Consider the following 18,027-nt stretch of genomic DNA (forward strand, 5'->3'; position numbering starts at 1 on the left):
ACGAGTCAACATGGGGTAACATCAGTTGATGTGGGTCAACACGAGGCAGAACCACTCAACGTGGGTCAACACCACTCAGCGTGGGTCAACACCAGTCAACGTGCACCAAGATGGGGTAACATCAGTCAACGTGGGTCAACGTGGGGCAGAACCACTCAACGTGGGTCAACACCAGTCAACGTGCACCAAGATGGGGTGAAACAGTCAGTGTAGACCAACTCAGGGCGGCGTTCATCAATGTGGATCGACACCAGTCAATGTGGGTCAACGTGAGTCAACGTGCACCAAGATGGGGTGAACCAGGCAACGAGGGTCCATGCCGGGCCACGCTCCTAACAGCATTCGATGCGAGTCGACCCTCATCAACCTGGGTCAACGCGAGTGAGCGCAGCTCAACGCAGGCTGCGGGTTGTCGGCGTGGCTCCACGGCACCAGCAGCTCGTTGGTCCTCCTGCAGCCCAGCACGTCACGCTGAGAGGATGCGGGTCACCACCAGCCATCGCACGCCCAAGTGGGCCCACGTGGGCCAACGCAAGGCCCTGCGGAGCGACGCGAGCCAATGCGTCCACAGGATCAGAATCGGCCCCTGCCTGACCCCACGGACCACAAACAGGTCAGCAGTGAGAGGTGGGCACATGAGCTGTGCCAGCCCCCCACCTCCCCCCCAGCCCCTGACCCCACACAGCTCTGAGCGTAGCCAATAAAGCCTTGAGGATGTGCAGCTCCTGCCTTGCCGCTACTTTATTTGGGGGAGACGAGGCAGCGGCAGCTTTAGGCTGACCTCAGGCAGGTCCCCATAGCCCCCATAGCCCCCATAGCCACCACCCCACGGCGCCTCCACCACCCTGCCCAAAAACCACAGTGGGACACGGCGCTCTCCAAAAGGACACGTGTAATCTCCAGGGGGCCCCATAGCAACCCTGGGGCACTCCAGCGCTGTGGCGTTACAAAACGACAATATAAATAGCTTTGTTTAAAAAACAAAACAGAAACAAACAGGGGAAAAAAGTGTTGGGAGGAGGTGGGGGGGGGGACCCAGATCAGTAGTGTGGCCGTGGGGCTGTAGTGTTGGGGTTGGGGGGGAAGGGGGGGAACTGGACACGGCCCTCCTGCAGGGCACAGGGCCAGAAAAGGATAGAAAACGATTGAAGAGGGGAAAACAAAACAAAAAATGGGGGGGGGGGGGGGAAACGGGGACTGAGTTGAGATGGCCCAAAGGGATCCCAGGGTGGCCGTAACAGCAGATCCCGAGCAGTCAGGAAAAAGCCCCGGTCCCCAAGCCTCTGCAGGGAAGGATGGGGGACAGGGCCGGTGCCATCGCGCGGCCGCACCGCCGTCCCCTGCCAGCTCCCGACTCAGTAGTACGGCGTGGGGGGGCCAGGACCCCCCCAGTGCCCCCACAGTAGCGGCACAGTCACAAATCCAGTTAAGAGGCGACGGCGAGGACGGCGGCGGGGCTCCTCACCGCATGCGGTTCTGGCGCATGAGGGGCACGATGCAGGAGGGGGGGCCCGCCTTGCCCAGGAAGGGGTGCTTCAAGAGTTCGTTGGCCGTGGCCCGCTGCACCGGGTCCCGCACCAGCATGCGGTCCAGGAAGCCCTTGAGAGAGGGGGAGACCTGAGGGGCAGAGCGGACAGGAGGGGGGGAAATCAGGGGGGGGGGGCTTCGAGCGAGGCTGCCCAATTGCAGCCGCCCAGCCAACCCCCCCCCCCCCCCTTTACCTTGTGCACGTTTTTCAGTTTGGGGGGCAGATTGTCTCGGATCATTTTCATGGCCTTTAACGGCGGCTCGTTAAAATACGGCGGCTCCCCATCGACCATCTCGATCACCATCACACCCAGGGACCAGATATCCACCTGCACAGGGGAGGAGGGACGTTTGTGGGGCTCGTGGGTGGGTTGACATCCCCCCCCCCCCCCTCCCTGCACCCCTAGAGCCCCCCTGCGCCGCAGGCTCACCTCTGGGCCGTAGGGCAAGCGAGAGATGAGTTCCGGTGCCATCCAATATGGGGTCCCCACCAGCGACTTCCGCCGCGGCACCTCCTTGTTCACTTGGGCACAAAACCCAAAATCAGAGAGTTTCACCTGGAGGCCGGAGAAGGCGGCTCGTGAGAACGCTGTGCTGCCCCCAGCACCAGGCAGGGATGCTCCGTTCTCAGCGCTGCCTTCCGGGATCAACCCTGTCCCGGCAGCTTCTCCAGGTCGCCTCACAACCCCTCTGCTTCTCGCAGAGCATCAGGCTGCAGATCCATCTCAAAGAGCCTCAAAGCCTCTAAAAGCTTCTCTGGCTCCCGTGTGATCAGAAGCGTGAAGCACAGAGTGGTTGGAAAGGATCCCAAAGATCACAGAAGCACGGAATCCTGGAAGGGTTGGGTTGCGAGGGACCCCAAAGCACCCCCAGCCCCAACCCGTGCTTCCTAGGAGCTCAGGCTGCCCAGGGCCCCATTGCTGGCCTCGGGCACCCAGAGGGATGGAGCACCCACAGCTTCTCTGGGCAGCTGTGCCTCAGCCTCACCACACTGAGGAAAAGGTTTCCTCCTACCGATTTCTAACCCAATTTCTCCTCTTTCCATTTAAAACCACTCCCCTGGTCCTGTTAGACCACGTAAGAAGTCGGTCCGCCTCGGACCACAGTGCCTTCGGTGTTTGTGTCGCTGGTGTTTCCTGGTGGTGTTTTGGCACCTCCAGGAAACTGAGGGAACTCCAGAGAAGGATTTGGGGGCTCAGAGCGGCCTCTGGTTGAGGCTCAAAGCCCAGCACTTGGGGCGCCCTGAGGAGGCACGGCGCTGCACACGTGCCAAACTTAATATAAGAGCCCTTCTGACGGCGTTTGCCACCCGGCTGATCCCATGCAGACTTCCTGATGAGACCCTGATGAGGTCAGGGCAGGGGAGCAGCAGTTGCAGAGGGGCCACGCCGTGGCAGTGCCACTTACTCTGCCGTCGTGCGTCAGCAGGATGGAGTCACTCTTGATGTCGCGGTGGATGACGCCCTGCGCGTGCAGCACAGACAAGGCCTTCAGCACGGCCAGGCAGACAGCTGCGATCTGCTCCTCGTTCATCCTGTGGGAGGCAGAGGGTCAGGGGGGGGCGGCCAGGGGGCCGAGAGGGGCTGGGGGGCCCAGGCACGTACCGGGTGTGCGTCACGATGTCGGTCAGCGCGCCGCCCTCCAGGAACTCCATCACCACCCACAGCTCGTCGCCCACCAGGTAGCTGTTGTACATCTCCACCACGTTCTCGTGCTGGTAGTCCCGCATGATCACCACCTGCGGGCAGAGCGGGGTGAGCTCGGCGGTGCCCATCTCACAGGGCTGGGTTTGGTGGGGTGGGCAAAGGGGCTCGTGGATGGGCAGCGGTAATCGGCCCTTCTCCGCAACAGCGAGAAGAGCCATGGGGAGAAACAAAGCTCCCGGTGCAAAACCCCACGAGCGGCAGCCCCAGCTCCCAGTCCCAAAGCAGCTGTATCTGACACCCATAGTGGGTGCTGTGCGAGCCCCAGGGCTCCGCTGCCCGTACCTCATTGAAGAGCAGCTCGCGCCGCTGCTGCTTGCGCAGGTCCATCTTCTTGACAGCCACCAGCTTGCCGCTGCTCTTCACCGTGGCGATGCAAACGATGCCGGTGGATCCCTCCCCTATTTTGATGAAGTTGTCCAGATAGGTGCGTGGGTCTCCCGGATCCACCACCATCTGCAGAGCTGCCCGGAATTGTTCGTGGGAGACGCGTTGGGGCTCTCGTTGGGGTGAGCGGGGCTGCTGGGGGCCGACAGCAGGGGGGTGGGGGGCCAGGCTGTGGAGGACGGGCCAGGTGGGGTTCGGAGGCGTGTGGGGTGAGGCCAGCGGGGGGCTCAGGGACCTTGGAGCGGGGTGGGCCGGGGGGCTGGGCTCGGGAGGAGCCGGTGGCGCTGCTTGCTGGCCCATTGGGTGCTGCCTCCTGCGGCCGGCCTGGCCGGGGTTCAGCCTGCAAAAAAGAGAAGAGGGCCGTCAGAGCCACGAGGGACGGTGCGGAACGTTGCTGCTGGCCCCAAAGCACCGACGACGCCACCACCGCGTCCAGGCCTTAGCGGAGCTGGACGGCGTCGGAGGAACGAATTGCACCAGATGGGTTTGAAGGAGCAGGGACAGCGAGGAATGGGGATAGATGACCACAGGCGGCCGCTTCGGAGACCAGAGAGGAAAGAGGAGAGCGCGAGGAGCCGTGGCACAGCCCCGGGGAGGAAAGCACAGAACAGACGCAGCCCCCGCAGTGCCGTGGTCTTCAACACAGTCGTAAGTGAAGCGAAGAAGGCCGTTCAGCTGGCGCTGGCTTAGGAAGCGGAGCAGAGAGGCTGCTGTTGTAGGAGGCGGAGGCCAGGCAGAGTGAGGAGAGCCCCCCGAGGCTCGGGGGAAGGAGAGATCTCTGCTAAGCGGAGCGGCTCAGAGCGGGGGGAGCGGAGGAGCCTTTACCTGTGCACCTGCGCCCCGGACGGGGTCGGTCTCAGCCCGTGGGTAGGTATTAAAGGGTCGTCCCGTCTGCTGGGCAGTCTTCATCACCCCTTCGGACACGGGGATGTTGGGAGTCCGGATATTGGGCCCGGAGAGCGGGCGTTTGTCACGGGGGGACTGAGGGCTGCTGCCGTTGCCGTAGGTGGATTTGGGCCGCTTGTCGCAGGGCTCGGCGCGCTCCCGTCGCACCACGCGCTCGTCCCGCTCGCCGCAGTCCCTGTCGGCGGGGCCGTCCCGTTCAGGGGGGGGCTTGGGGTACTCGGGAGGGGGGGGGGCGACCGCCGGTTCTGGGGCCGGGCTCCTGGCCTCGGGGCCGCTGTGGGTCCCGCTGGCGGGGTCGCTCCTTGCCCCGGTCCGGCTCGCCACGGGGTGCGGGGCAGCTCTTGTCCTTGCTGCGGCCAAAATCCTCGGTAAGGCCGTTCTCCTGGCAGAGCTGGTCACGCCGGGGTGGGAAAGGGGGGCTGTCCCTGCGCAGAGAATTGGAACGGGACACGGACATGTTCTCAAATTCATCCAGCAGCCAGGTCAGCGAGCCGTCCTTGGCGGCTTTGGTGCCCCGTACGATGGTCTTTGTGCAGGACGAGAGGTAGACAGGAACACGGAACACGAAACAGAACGAAAAGAAACAAACAAACAAACAAACAAACAAAAAAAATGAAAGAAAATAAAACAAAAATAAAAATGAAATGCCTGGTGGTGACGGGGGCAGGGGCGGCTCACACAGACGGGACGAGGGGAGGGATGGGATCTCCGCTGACACACGACGAACAGAGCACCGTTAATAGGAGGTGGCCCATGGGATCCACACACAGACGGGGATGCTGGAGGCCAGGAAGAAGGCAGCTCTGGTGTCCCCACAGCCTCAGGGGTTTGCCCATGCTGTCCTGAGCCCCTCCAGGAGGTAGGAAACAGAGCGGGAATCAGACCCAGCTGTCTCTCTCCTCCCATACGGGCCAATGCCAGGCTGAGCCCCGTCAGTGGGGATTCGTGGGGAAGGGTCCTGGGGGGCTGCTGTGAGTTCTGGCTCTGCTTTGAGGCACCTGGTCAGGACCCGGAGCGCAGGGGGCTTTGTTTGGCCACAGCCATGATCATCAGAAACCACGCAGCGGCAGCAGATTTCACTCCCAGCAGAAGCCTGGCTGGGGGCCAACACAGCAAAACTCCTGCTGGGGCCCCGCTCCTCTGCTATCACAGCCGAGCTCTGCTACCAGCAAGAGGGGAGGCAGAAGGGTATTAAAAGAAGGTTACTGCACTGCCTGGGCTTTGCATCATCTCCAAGGTCTCCAGGAAGGATGCACCAATCTTTTCTCCACGGAATCACAGAACGGCCAGGGTAGGAAGGGACCTCAAGGGTCACGAAGCTCCAACCCCCTGCCACATGCAGGGCCACCAACCTCCATGTTTAATGCCAGACCAGGCTGCCCAGGGCCCCATCCAACCTGATCTTGAACACCTCCAGGGATGGACGGGGCATCACAGCCTCTGAGCAGCTGTTCAGCACCTCACTGCTCTCATAGCAAAGAACTCCACGATTCCATGCTGCTCAGCAGCACCACAGCCCGCCCACCGCACTGCATGTTTGCAAGCCCTTCTCCTTCTGGAAGCCATCAGCTCCTCAGCCCAAACAAGGCTTCACTGCCCATCCCCTCCTCTGGCTGCTGCTGACTTTTGAGCTCGGCCTGAGTGAGACTGAGCAAAGGGGATTGCTGCCAGGATCATCCGCAAAGCAGAAGCCCTCGCACGGACAGCACCGTGCCCTAACTCTCCTCCTGCAGTTCAAGCCATTGGGATTTCTTCCTGACTCCTGCCAAAGTCCATCTCACCCAAGCGGGGGGCACAGGATGGCCCCAACAGGGTCAGTGCCTTTTCTGATCACCGACAGAGAGCAGCCAGGCAGAGCAGAAGGGAGCAGAGTCACCTAGGGAGGGTGAAGGCAGAGGAACACCAGAGGCGGCGTGGGTTTCCTCAACCGAGGCAAGCAGACGAGCCAGACTTAAAATGATGACATAAGGGTGGTTTGGGGAAACAGGCAAAGGGAGAGGATGGGGTGGGAAGGGACGGGCACAGCTCTGGTCATGTTTTCCCCTGGCATGTTTTTTTGCCAGCGTTCAGCAGAACGCAATGGGGCGAGGAAGGGGAGAAGCTTTGCTCTGCACTTATCTTCCTCCCACGTGGGCAGGAGGGGGTACACGAAAAAGCAGTGGGTTGTGGAGCACGCTGAAAGGCTTCAGGAACCTAACGGCCAGCTTACCTGCTCCGTGGCAGCCCTGGGAGGGGGCACAAACACCTCCCAAAACGGCTCCATCACCCCTCAGCCCTCAACCGCTCCCCTCAGCACATCGCAGAGCCGCTTACCTTCTGTGAGCCGTGTTGGATGGCTGTGATACACACGGGGTCCACCAGGGGCTTGGGCCTCTTGGCGGACTCCTCGATGATGCCCTGCCATTGCCGAGGCAGCCCTGTGAACTTCTGCTCCTGCTGGTCGTAGCCGGTGTGGACGCGGTGCTCGAAGTTGGAGGGCGCCGAGATCTCAATGCGTTTCTTCTTCTTGCTGAACATGGTTGGAGCGCTTAGCAGACCTGAGGGGACAGAGGGAGGGCGCAGTGAGGGGTGGACGAGGACGGAGGTGGCGAGGGCTGTAAAACAAGCATCCCTTCTTCAGGAACTGACCGCGCTCTCCGGGGAAAGCATCGCTTGCCAAGAAGGAAACACCTCGATCCGGCCCAGCCCTCGCACTGGGTGCGCTGCTCCCTTTGTCAGCTGCTCATCCCCCATTTTGGCTGTTGGTTTTTATTTCAAGCTGCATTTGGGCTCTAGACTAAAAGCCTTGAGGAGCTTTCCCTGCTCACAGCCTCAACCTGCTCCGTCTCTACCTGTAAGTGATGCAATGGCACAGCAGCAATCGTAACCGGGGCGGTCGAGGGCTCCGTACAGCACAGAAGAAATGCTGGCCTCAGCCTCAGCCCACGTCCCTCTGTCCCTGTGTGCCCAGACGATGGACTCGGTTCCTCCTCCCACTGCCAGCGCTGTGATGATGCAAGCTGAGGGCTGCCGTCCTGTGCTGAGCTGAGGAGCATTGGTTTGGCCACACCTGACTTCCTGCCTGTGGCAATCCTGTGCAGCTTGCACCTGGGCCGCTCCGCATCCAGGACATCATTTGCTTCCTGAGCCCTGCTCTTGCAGGCACGTTGCTGCAGTTGCAGCGCCTTCCCTCCTCTCCCTTTGCTCAGCCAGCTTTGATGCAAGGCTTCTGAATTTAAAATCACAGCAGAAGCCTCCCACAATTACACAAGCTGGAGTCTTCTCCAGACCTCAAAGTGCAAAGCGAGGAGCAGCCTGGCAGCAAGTGTGAGCCCAGGCAGCCCTGTGACACCCAGGCAACGGCCACGAGCCCCTGAGCTGCCCCACGTTACCAATTGCTCACCAGGATCCTGCCCTCTTCAGGCAATCTGTGCCCTGATGCTCCCCAAACTGGAGCAACTCTCTGCCCATCCCACGGGCACGGAGCCCAGGGCACAACGTGGAGCTCCAAGAAGGGGCAAGCCTGAGCAAAGCCAGGGCTCAAGGCTCACCCTGGCCACCAGCCCGTGGCCTTGGCCAGCTTCCCTGGCTTTACTCTGCCCACACACACGAGCTTTCACCCTTCCTGTGTTGGGACTTCGCAGGCTGCAAAACTGGTGCTGCTTCTTGGAGGCACTGCAGCCACAGAGCCATCCAGAACTGCAGCCGTGAGCAGGGCAGGTTCTCCAGGCAGCATCTCAGGAGCTGGAAAAGCTTCTGAGTGAAACAGGTTGGCCTGCAAAGAGCTGGGCACGCAGGTGTGCTGTCCTAGCAGGAAAACACTGTTCGCTCAGGCATTTAAACATCTACCAAGGCTGCTGAAACCAAGCTTAGCAATGTGACCAGCGTGGTACCAAACTCAAGGCCTGACAGTTGCATGGCTTTCCTCTGCAGAGCTGTGCCCAGAAAAGAGACCAAGCAGCCACCACTCAGCTACAGTCTGTGCTGCTCACAGATCTCAGCACTCCTTCATCTCAGTGGTGAACACTGCAGGGAGAGCTTCTTTCGATTTGATTTTCAAAAACCATCGGCAAAAGCAAGAGAACTCCAAGAAGTGCTGCTCATTCCTGGCACAGCAGTTCTGATGGAGACCAGCCACAGCTGAATGCATTTCATGGTATCCTGGGGTGAAAACGGCCACGATGAGCAGCCCAGAAATTGTATGGTTGGTGCAGAAAGCTGTGGCTGGGGGATGGGGGGGGATCCTTCCAGCTGAGCTCAATGCTCAGGGATCCCCCCCGATTCAGAGCTGCGTTCCTGTGGCTCTGCAGCCACAGCTCCGAGCTGAGCGCTGCTGACATGGCACAGACAGGACAAGGAGCAGACGAACCAGCAGCAATTGGAGGTGGACTCATCCCACGGTACGTGGTAGGAATGTGTTTGAAGGTCAGGAAATGCTTGTGCCCTCAGCAGCACTGCGGAATGCAGCGCAAATACCTCCTCAGAAACCAAGGCCGCGCAGTGGCGATGGATGGAGGAGCGCCCACCAAACCTCGTGGCTGCTTCTGGGCTCAGGGGGGTCCAGCAGCTGCCCCTGAAGGCCTGGGGGAGATCATAGAATCATAGAACCACAAGGTTGGAAACGATGAGCACCTGCGTGGGGCAGCAGGGCCCCAGCCCCAAGGCAAGCACAGAACAAAGCTGCAGAGGAAGCCTGGCCCCAAGGCGGACCCCAGAGCCGTTTCTCCTGGTGTAAACACCACAGCTTTGCACAATGGGGGCTTGTTTACACCAGCGGAACGCCCGCATCCTTCCAGGCTCTGAGGTACAACGTTGATGCTGCTCAGCAGGAGCTCAGAGTCCTGGCAAACCTTTCCCAAAATCAACAGCTCTACGGAGAGCCGCAGCAGGGCACGCACTGAAGTTGATGCGAGCTCAGCCCTGATCACAGGATCAGCCTGAGGGAACAAGGACAGCGTGACCAGCAGCACTGGTGCCCTCATCACCTGATATTGGACCATACTGAGCACGGATACAGGATGCTCAGAGCAAGTCCTCGGTGCCAAGCGCAGCACAAGACCTAAGTCAGGGGAGAAAACCCTACCAGCTTTTCTCTATTTCTTTGCTGTGCCCTTGGTGGCATGTTCTGCCTGGCTGCTGGCCTCTCCTGCTTACACCGACTCTGCAAAGAGGAACAGGACAAGATTGGACCCACCAGACCACTGTGAAAACACCACAGAGAGCCAAGGGGAAAGGATGGACACTCAGACTGCTGCTAATGCAGCCCTCAAATTGCCAACAGCCTTAAACTCTGCGTTTTCCCTGGATGCAGCTCACAGCACCGTCCAGAGCCAAACACCAGGACAAGTGTCCCAGCACCGTAAAGCCAGCCCCGATTTGCTTGTTTTCCTTCAATCCAGGCCGTGATCCCCAGCACCCGGAGCACAGCCACATCCTCGTGCAGCTCAAAGCTCTGCAGTGCTGTGCAAGGAGCAGAGCCCCACGTGGCTGCGCCGTCCTCACACCTCCAGCACTGAGCACAGGGACGGGCAAAGGGCTCCCAGCCAGGCGCTGCTGGTGGAAGCTGAGGGCAGCTCCTACTGCTGGGCTGCAGCTTCTTGCTGCCAGGATCTGCTGCTGGGATCTGCTGGCAGCGCATCCCGACGCTGCACTTGGATGCTCTGGGCTTCCCCAAAACCACACCAGCGCAGAGGTCGGCATTTTCACTGTAGAAACAATTTGGGTTTCAGCACATTGAGAGGAAAAAGCGCTCAGAAGATCCAGGAAAGGCGAGGAGGGACAGGAGGGTCTGGTGAGCACCAGCTGCTTTGCAGGGATGAACCAGCAGAGTGCATCTCCCACATCCAGCCCTGCCATCTCAACAGAGGAAAAACCAGTTCTGTTTGTTTGTCAGTCAGAGCTGAAGGAAGAACCCCCCCCTCCCATGAAGGATCTGGACACGGAGGCAGCAGAATCAAACAAACACAGGCAGCCTCAGCATTTCAGGCCACGCTTTGTTTGTTTAACCCTCTGCTCTCTCAAGCTGTGGCAGCAATGCCATCCCACGCTGATCCAACCCGTCCTGCCAGCGTGGCCGGCTCTGATTTCAGTCCCCTCTACTGCTTTCATTGCCTTCTGCTACGATTGTCGCCTTTTCCTCCCATTTTAGTCTCCCATTCAGCTTCCTTCACACCGCTCGGTGCAAAATTAGTGGCTCCAAAGCCAATCTCTTCCTGCAGGCAGGAAATCCCAGCCCCGGCCACCCGCCTCGCTGCAGCACCGCACCAACACTCCCTTCCTCGCTCAGTCTGAGCTTCTCCTTCCCAGATCCTGCTCCTATAAAATCCTAATAACTCCCCCTGCACCTGGGGAAGGGGAAAGCCTTCACCCCAGCCCATTCTTGCATAGATTGGGGTATTTGTGCCCTCTTCCACCCCGCATTTCGCTCCTCCATAGGCCGCTGTGAGCCGCGCTCCATGTATTAGCCAGCGCCACGGGGCCAGATCCTGAACCACGCCAAGCATTCCTCAGGGGCAGGCAGCTGGGTGTGAGCTGCGCTGCAAACAAACCTCCCTGTCAGGCTGTTCTCATTACCTTGATGAAGTTTTATCCCAGCAGGCGAGGCCGATCGAAGCTCGAATGGCCGCACGCAGCTTCAGCCCAGATTGCTGGGTGGGGGAAACTTCACCCCACAGGCATTGCTGGCTGCAGCCATCCAGGCTGTGTGTGTGAGTGTGCGCCTGCTTCGCTCTGCTTCCTGCTTGCTGCCACCTGCACGCGTCACGCTGCCTTTCTGCAGAAGTCCCAGCATCTTCCCTCGATCCTCAGAGCACCTGCTCCAAAATTCCACCCTGGAAAACTTCCTGAGCGCTGCTTCCCCATGGAAGCCCCCCATGGAGGAACCCCGTGTGGCACCACGGGGAGAGGTGCCACATCTGGATGATATGGAGGCAAAGGGCGCCTCTCAGGGTGGTCGTTGCCAGGCTGCAGGCAGAGGGAAAGTGAACACAGTGGGACTCAGCTACTGATCGCAACCAACCTCCAAGCTGAGCCTGATGTCACTGAACTCTTTCTGGATTGGCAGCAGAACAGAAACGCAAAGAGGCACGGCTGGAGGACCCTCGCTGTCACCCCCACCCCTCAGTCCAACACATCAGCAGCGTTTCGGCCGGCCACGGCGAAGGGAAAGGGTTAAAATCCACCCCTCTGCCTCTCCTGGAGCTCTGCACATTCCTCAGCCCTGTCCAAACCCAGGTCACATTCCCTTTATCTCAGCTTTGTTTAATTAGTCAGCCATTAACGAACGCTTCTGGCAGCCAGGAGTAAACTAAAATAGAGCAGAATATTCCCCACTGCTGGCAAGCTCCCCAGCCTTACGCTATCAGGGCTTGGGAGCTCACTCTTAGCTTTCAGAAGTGAAAAAACAGTGACAGAAAGATTGAGGAGGAGCCCACAAGCACCCATTTCCCCCGAGCATTCTGTGTCTGTGCAGGGAGTTGGTGCCCCACGCAACCTGCAGGACTCTGTGCACCACAAGCATCAGGGAGAGCCTCAGGTTGGGCACAGCTCCGCTGCCCAGATCTGCTCTGAGCTGCTCCAAACGGATCTCAGTTAAACGGAGACCGAATGGGAAAGGAGCACAACAAACCTCACAGCCCTGACTGCCCCACAGGGATGCTTTAAGGGGGCTCAAGGGGTCCCTGGACGCGCGGTGCAGGCACCCAGGGACACCCCACCACCCTGTGCTTCCCATGGGGTCGCTGTGCTCCCCTGGCACCACGTCCTTCCTCTGCGCAGCGGAGCAGGAAGGCTGCTCCAAAGATTCCTTTTGTAAAGTCCAATTCCAGAGCAGCACAGATGTGTCTCAGCTTCACCCCCACCTCGGTCCAAGAGGAATCGCTCCCTTTTTCTTACGGGCTCAAACCAAGCAGCCTCAGGCTCTGCCTCCCATACAAACACCACCAACCCGCTCGCATCAGCCAGAACTGAGCTTGCCGCCTCCAAAAGCCAGCTCAGCAGATTGGAGGGCAAACAACCTGCTCCACAGCAAGGTGGAGAGTGGTGCCCCATTGCTCTGCACGTTTCCAGTACAGTCAGCCTCGCCCGGGCTTGAAAAGCAAAGAAACTTCCTCCGAGCAGCCTCCCCTCACTGCTCACCCCCTGCCAAACCCTGCCTGAAACTCATTAACAAAATATATCAGCCAAGACTCCGCATTACTCACCATCACCACCCTGCTTCCTGCAAGCCAGAGGGGGAAGAAGGAAGGAAAACTGCTGCAGAAAGAACTCTGAGTGGGGCAGGAGGGCGCAGGGCTGAGGAACAGCAGCACAGAACGGGGGTTTGGGGGCCAGCAGCCACAGCTGTGCTCCCGACTCCGCAAACTGCGCAGCGCCTCTGGAGCCAGGCAGGACTGGGACATCCTGAGCCCTGCAGATGGGCTCTCACCGTCCCCCCCTTCTTGCCTGCTGGAACTGGGTTTGTGCTGGCATGGGGACAGACCAGCTTTGCTCCCCTGCATCCTCAGCACAGCACCGGGACGAGCAGCACACGGACAGGCAGGGAAGCAGGGGGTGAAGCCGTGCCAAGCCCCGCTTCCTGGTGCCGTGAGCCTTGCTCCCAGGCGAGCCACCCAGAGAATGGGTTCCTCCCAGCTCCACACCACCTCCCTGCAGGCGCCCACCTCCGCGCCGTGCTGCCGTTACCATTTCCCAGGGCTGGAAGTGGCTCCGGCTGCGCTCACCCACGCTGCGAGGATCCGTTGGCAAGCGGAGAGGGAGGGAAGGAGGAGAGGAGCTGTGATCAGCAGCTGCTGAGGCTCGCAGGGGTTAACAGCGAAGCTTGTAAGAAGTGGAGCAGGAATAGAGGAGATTTGAGCCGGGAGCCAATGAGGCAGCAACATTTGAAACAAAGCAGCCAGTCAAAGTGCCCCGGCCGTGGAAACAGGGAAGGACGGAGAGGGGAAGGTGGGAAGCCCGCGGCCTTTCCGGCGAGTCTCTGCTCATGTGGGTGTTCCTTACGCCACTTCCAGGTCCTTCACCCACCCTGAGAGCAGGGGCTGGATGTGGCCAGAAGCGCTGACTCCTCTCCTGGCAAGTTCAGCTGGCAGTAAGAGCTCTGGCTCACGAACAGCAGCCCCAAAACCTGCTGGGGGGACACCAGGTCGCTCACCAGGGCTCCCCGAGGGCTGTAAGCCTCTCCTGAGGGTGAGGATCACGGCTCAAAGCTCTGCCTCTTCATCTGTTTTCCACGCAGACGAGCTGCGTGCTGCTTGTTAAGGAGCAGCAGCGTGAGCTGTGTGATCCCATGGGGTGGGCAGAAGGAACTGAGCAGCCCCCGGTGTGAGGATCTCCAGCTGGAACTCAAGGCTCTGATGTGAGGGTGCACGTTTCTGTTCTCTCCTCTTTGATTTTGCTCAGAGGAAACACTCTCGAATTGGCCCAATTAAGTTGGCACGTCTTGCAAATGAACTTCTCGCCCCCAGCAGCCCCCATGGGCAATTGGCCCAACTCAGGGGCAGCACGGGAGCGAAGGCAGCAGGTGGTGAGTGGGACAGGGAAAGCAAACCAGGGCAGCTGCGAGCCCTGCTGCATCCAGCACAGCCCAACAGCATCTCCAAGAGGTCCCTGCAGCTCCATTCTTATTTAAATGCCTTTTACAAGCGGGGAGAGGGAAACAGGCAAGAAAAAAGCAGGGTTGTGAATGTTAATCACCTAGCAGCTTACAACTAGATTGCTCACTTCCCATTCGTCCTCATTTTCCTCTTCCTTGTTCTTTTGCAGAGCGTTTGGGGACCAAAATATCTACAGCAGCCTTGCTACGCTGCTAAGCAGCACTGGGAAGCTTTCCTGGAATCATGAGAGAAAGAGGTGGAAAAAAAGGACGGGCAGATGAGGGCAAACCTCCGCCAGCGTCTCCTCCCACGTCGTCCCGGCGCCTGCAGCACCCAGGTGGCATCGCCCATGGTGCTGGCATCACCCACCAGGGGTCCCCGAGCCCTCATGAAGCAAACGAGGCTGCGTTACAGCATTCACAGCTTCCTTATCTTTCAGGGAAGGAGGAAAGAGCAGCGGAGAGCTGGGCAGAACGCTGATGGGGGGACGAGCTGGAGCTGCTGCGTCTCTTCCCCGTCTAAGGGGCAAAACTCACCTGCCCTTCTGGCAAGTTGTTTCCCTGGTACAGAACAAGCAGCAGCTCCAACACCTCCCATTTCCAGCCGTCAAAAGCTGCTGTGACTACAGAAATCCACCAGCTGTTCTGCTCGGCTGCCAAGAGCACAAAGAGCCCCCAGCAGCAATTTTAGAGGCTTGTGAAACGGCGCTAATTAATTCACAGGAAGATAAAAGCGCATCAAAGGAAGTTTCTACCCCCGTATCTTTCGGGGTTTTAACAAAATTAGCAGAAGCGCATCCTGCCAGCCCTCGCCTCGCAGACAAACCCAGCGTGGCCTCAGTCCCCACGCAGCTGCACCCAGAGAGCAGCTTGGAGGACCTCAGCCCCACCACTGACGTCCTGCCGCTCTGCTGCACGCGGCCCAGCTTCAAAACGCAAAGGGACACCGGCTCTCAAAGCCTTCACTCCCCCCCCCCCAAGACTGAGTAACGCAAGGCTGCAGGCTCAGCTATTGCTTTTGATCTGGCAGTAAAGATCTCACGTGGTTTCAGGCTGTGGGAGCCACAGCTCCGAGCTCACACACGCCCTGACTGCAGCCCAGCAGTGCAACCAGAAGGGATCCCAGCCCCGGGGCTCCGTCCCAGCCACGCCATGGAAGTGGAAACGGCATTTCCTTGACATCGCCGTGCCCTCCGCGCTTGGGACGCGAGCCCTGCGTTGCTGGAGCAATGGAAGCAGGCATACAGGCACATCTGAGTGGAAGTGGGGCAGAGGAGCCGTCCCAGAGCCAAGGGACGTCATCCACCAGGAGTTTGTCACGCTGAGAGTGGCACGGCGCAACGCTCACCGCAGCACTGCTGCGCTCAGCCTGCCAGCAGGGTGGTAGAACTGGCCAGGCTGGCTTTGCACAACCTTCAAAGAGCAGAGAGATGCCACGCTGCCAGGCTGGGCAGGGCCACGTGGGGCCGGCGGGCTGAGGAACCCCGGGAGGATCCAAACAGAGTCCTCAGGCATTTGGGCTGGAAGAACCCCAGGCACCTGTAGAGGCTGGGAGGAGTGGTCCTTGAGAGCAGCTCGGCAGAGAAGGATCTGGGGGTCCTGATGGACGAGAGACTGAATATGAGCCAGCAGTGCGCTCTGGCAGCTCGAAAGGCAAATGGGATCCTGGGCTCCATCAGGAGAGGGGTGGCCAGCAGGGACAGGGAGGTGATTGTCCCTCTCTACTCGGCTCTTGTGAGGCCCCATCTGGAGTCCTGTGTCCAGGTGTGGAGCCCTCAGGACAAGAAAGACATTGAGATTTTGGAAAGGGTCCAGAGGAGGGCGACTAAGATGATGAGGGGGCTGGAGCAGCTCCCCTATGAGGACAGGCTGAGGGAGTTGGGCTTGTTCAGCCTGGAGAAGAGAAGGCTGCGGGGTGACCTCATTGCAGCCTATCAATACCTGAAGGGAACCTACACCCAGGAGGGGAGTAAACTCTTCCAAAGGGCTGACAACAGCAGGATGAGGGGAAATGGATCCAAGTTGAAGGAGGGAAGATTGAGGTTGGATGTTAGGGGGAAGTTCTTTACTAGGAGAGTGGTTAGGCCCTGGAACGGGCTGCCCAGGGAGGTTGTGGATGCCCCGTCCTTGGACGGGTTTAAGGCCAGGTTGGACGGGGTCCTGGGCAACCTGATCTGAATATGTATGTTTGGTGGCCCTGCCAGGCAGGGGGGTTGGAACTACATGATCCTTGGGGTCCCTTCCAACCCGGGTGATTCTGTGATTCTGTGTGAAAGAAGTCCAAAAGGAATGCAGAACTGTGGGGTGGACCCAGCTGAAGGATGGGATGCTGCTCAGCAGGGCCAGGAGAAGCTCATGAGGTCCAACAGAGCCACGTGCATCGCTGCACACCAATCGTTCTCCCATCAGCAGACGATCCCTCAACCTGCAGAAACGCCCTGAGCCTCCGTGCTGCACTGCTGGGGTGCCCCAAAGACACCGGTTTGTGTCCAGCCACCCCAAATTGCAGTGAGCTGACCTGCCGCCTGGCCTCTGCCAAGCTCTTCCAGAAAGTTCAGGCTTGGAGTGAGAAATTCACTTCAGTTTTCCCTTTTTCTGCCCACGCAGCAGCCTGCGGGGTTGCCCAGCGATGACTCAGTGCTGAAGGGCTTAACGCAGGTTGCTGGGGATCTATTCCTGGTTCTCCTCCTGCTCTGCTTTGTGAGGAGGAGCGTCACCCCGGCACACGGGAGTCTGCTTTAACAGAGCAGCGCAACGCTGGCTTCGATCTGAGACCTTCAGAGGAAAAGTGCTGGAGAGTCACGGCATCACAGCGCGGCGTGGGTTGGACGTGAGCTAAAGGATCATGGTGGAAAGGATTGGAGTCCTTCACACCCAAAAAAAACCCCAAAACCAGCGAGAAGAAACAACAGGGGAATGGATCTGAGGTGCTCAGCACGTTCTGCACAAAGCCTGTCACCTTGTCCCCACGGCTCCAGGGCGCAGCGTGGCCGCTGGCTGCCCAGGAGCATTTCTCAGCCTCATCCCCATGGGATGACGTCTCATGCACAAGGGCTGCTCCCCCCCGGCTCCCACAGACACTGTTTGTGCCTTGAAGCCTGAACTCCAATTACCCTTATCTCGGTTTCCAGAGACACAACCAGGAGCACCGCAGACCCCATTTGTCCCTTTGGTGCAAAATGACTGCATAGATGGCGTCTCAGCGGAGCTCCCTGACTGCAGGGCTCCCTCAGCGTCCTCGAGCGCGGGCAGAGAGATGCTGGCCTCCTCCATGCCTCTCCCTGAGCGAGAGGCTGCTTCACTACTCCTCCCTCATTCTGTCTCCCACTGGGAGCTCAATGGTGTCAGATGAAGCGCTGTGGGAAGGGCGAGAGGATGGCAGCCCGGGGCAGCAGAAAGCAGTCATGCAGAAAGCGGAGGCGAGCGGTGAGCGCGCAGCACTGGGGGCAGGCAGAGCCCCTTGCAGGCAGCGCCACGCAGCACCGCTCCACGGGACGCTGCTGCCTGGCATCAGCAATGCTCCAGCAGAACCCTGACCCGAAAGTAACGGAGCCCCTCCAGCCACCTTGCTATTGAGCTTCTAACCAGAAGGCTGCCGTTTCAGCATCGGTGCTCGTAGCCTCCTTTCGGGCTTCTCTGTTCAGGCAGCATAAATGATTTAATCGCAGCGTGGAACATCACACAGGCACCTTTTTGGAACAGGAAGCGTGCAAACATCACCCGCTCCCAGCAGGGGTTACCCAACCCCTCCAGCAGGTCAGACAAACAAGTTCTGCGTTGCACCAAAGATACCTTTGGTCCGGGGTGGAGGAAACTGCACGCAATCCACCCCCACTGCCTCCATTCCGAGCGCTGAGCAGCCAGAGGCTCCTCGCCACTCGCTGCTCCTGCTCTGCACTGCACAGACAGCACTGAACGCAGCCCTGCGCCGGGGCA

The 18,027-nt window shown here is 59.5% G+C and overlaps 1 protein-coding gene across 1 annotated transcript; it reads right to left on the reverse strand.

Annotated features, from left to right (window-relative positions):
• Window positions 1-795: 795 nt before the first annotated feature.
• Window positions 796-7,060, reverse strand: PAK4 (p21 (RAC1) activated kinase 4). Its single transcript, XM_048930270.1, is given in 10 exon segments — window positions 796-1,617; window positions 1,722-1,856; window positions 1,959-2,084; window positions 2,935-3,061; window positions 3,132-3,265; window positions 3,516-3,788; window positions 3,790-3,957; window positions 4,443-4,757; window positions 4,759-5,049; window positions 6,837-7,060. Coding segments are annotated over 10 exon segments (1,929 nt in total). The 5' UTR covers window positions 7,041-7,060; the 3' UTR covers window positions 796-1,461.
• Window positions 7,061-18,027: the final 10,967 nt, after the last annotated feature.

The sequence above is a fragment of the Lagopus muta genome, chromosome 37, assembly GCF_023343835.1.
Source record: "Lagopus muta isolate bLagMut1 chromosome 37, bLagMut1 primary, whole genome shotgun sequence".
In the NCBI taxonomy this organism is placed as follows: domain Eukaryota; kingdom Metazoa; phylum Chordata; class Aves; order Galliformes; family Phasianidae; genus Lagopus; species Lagopus muta.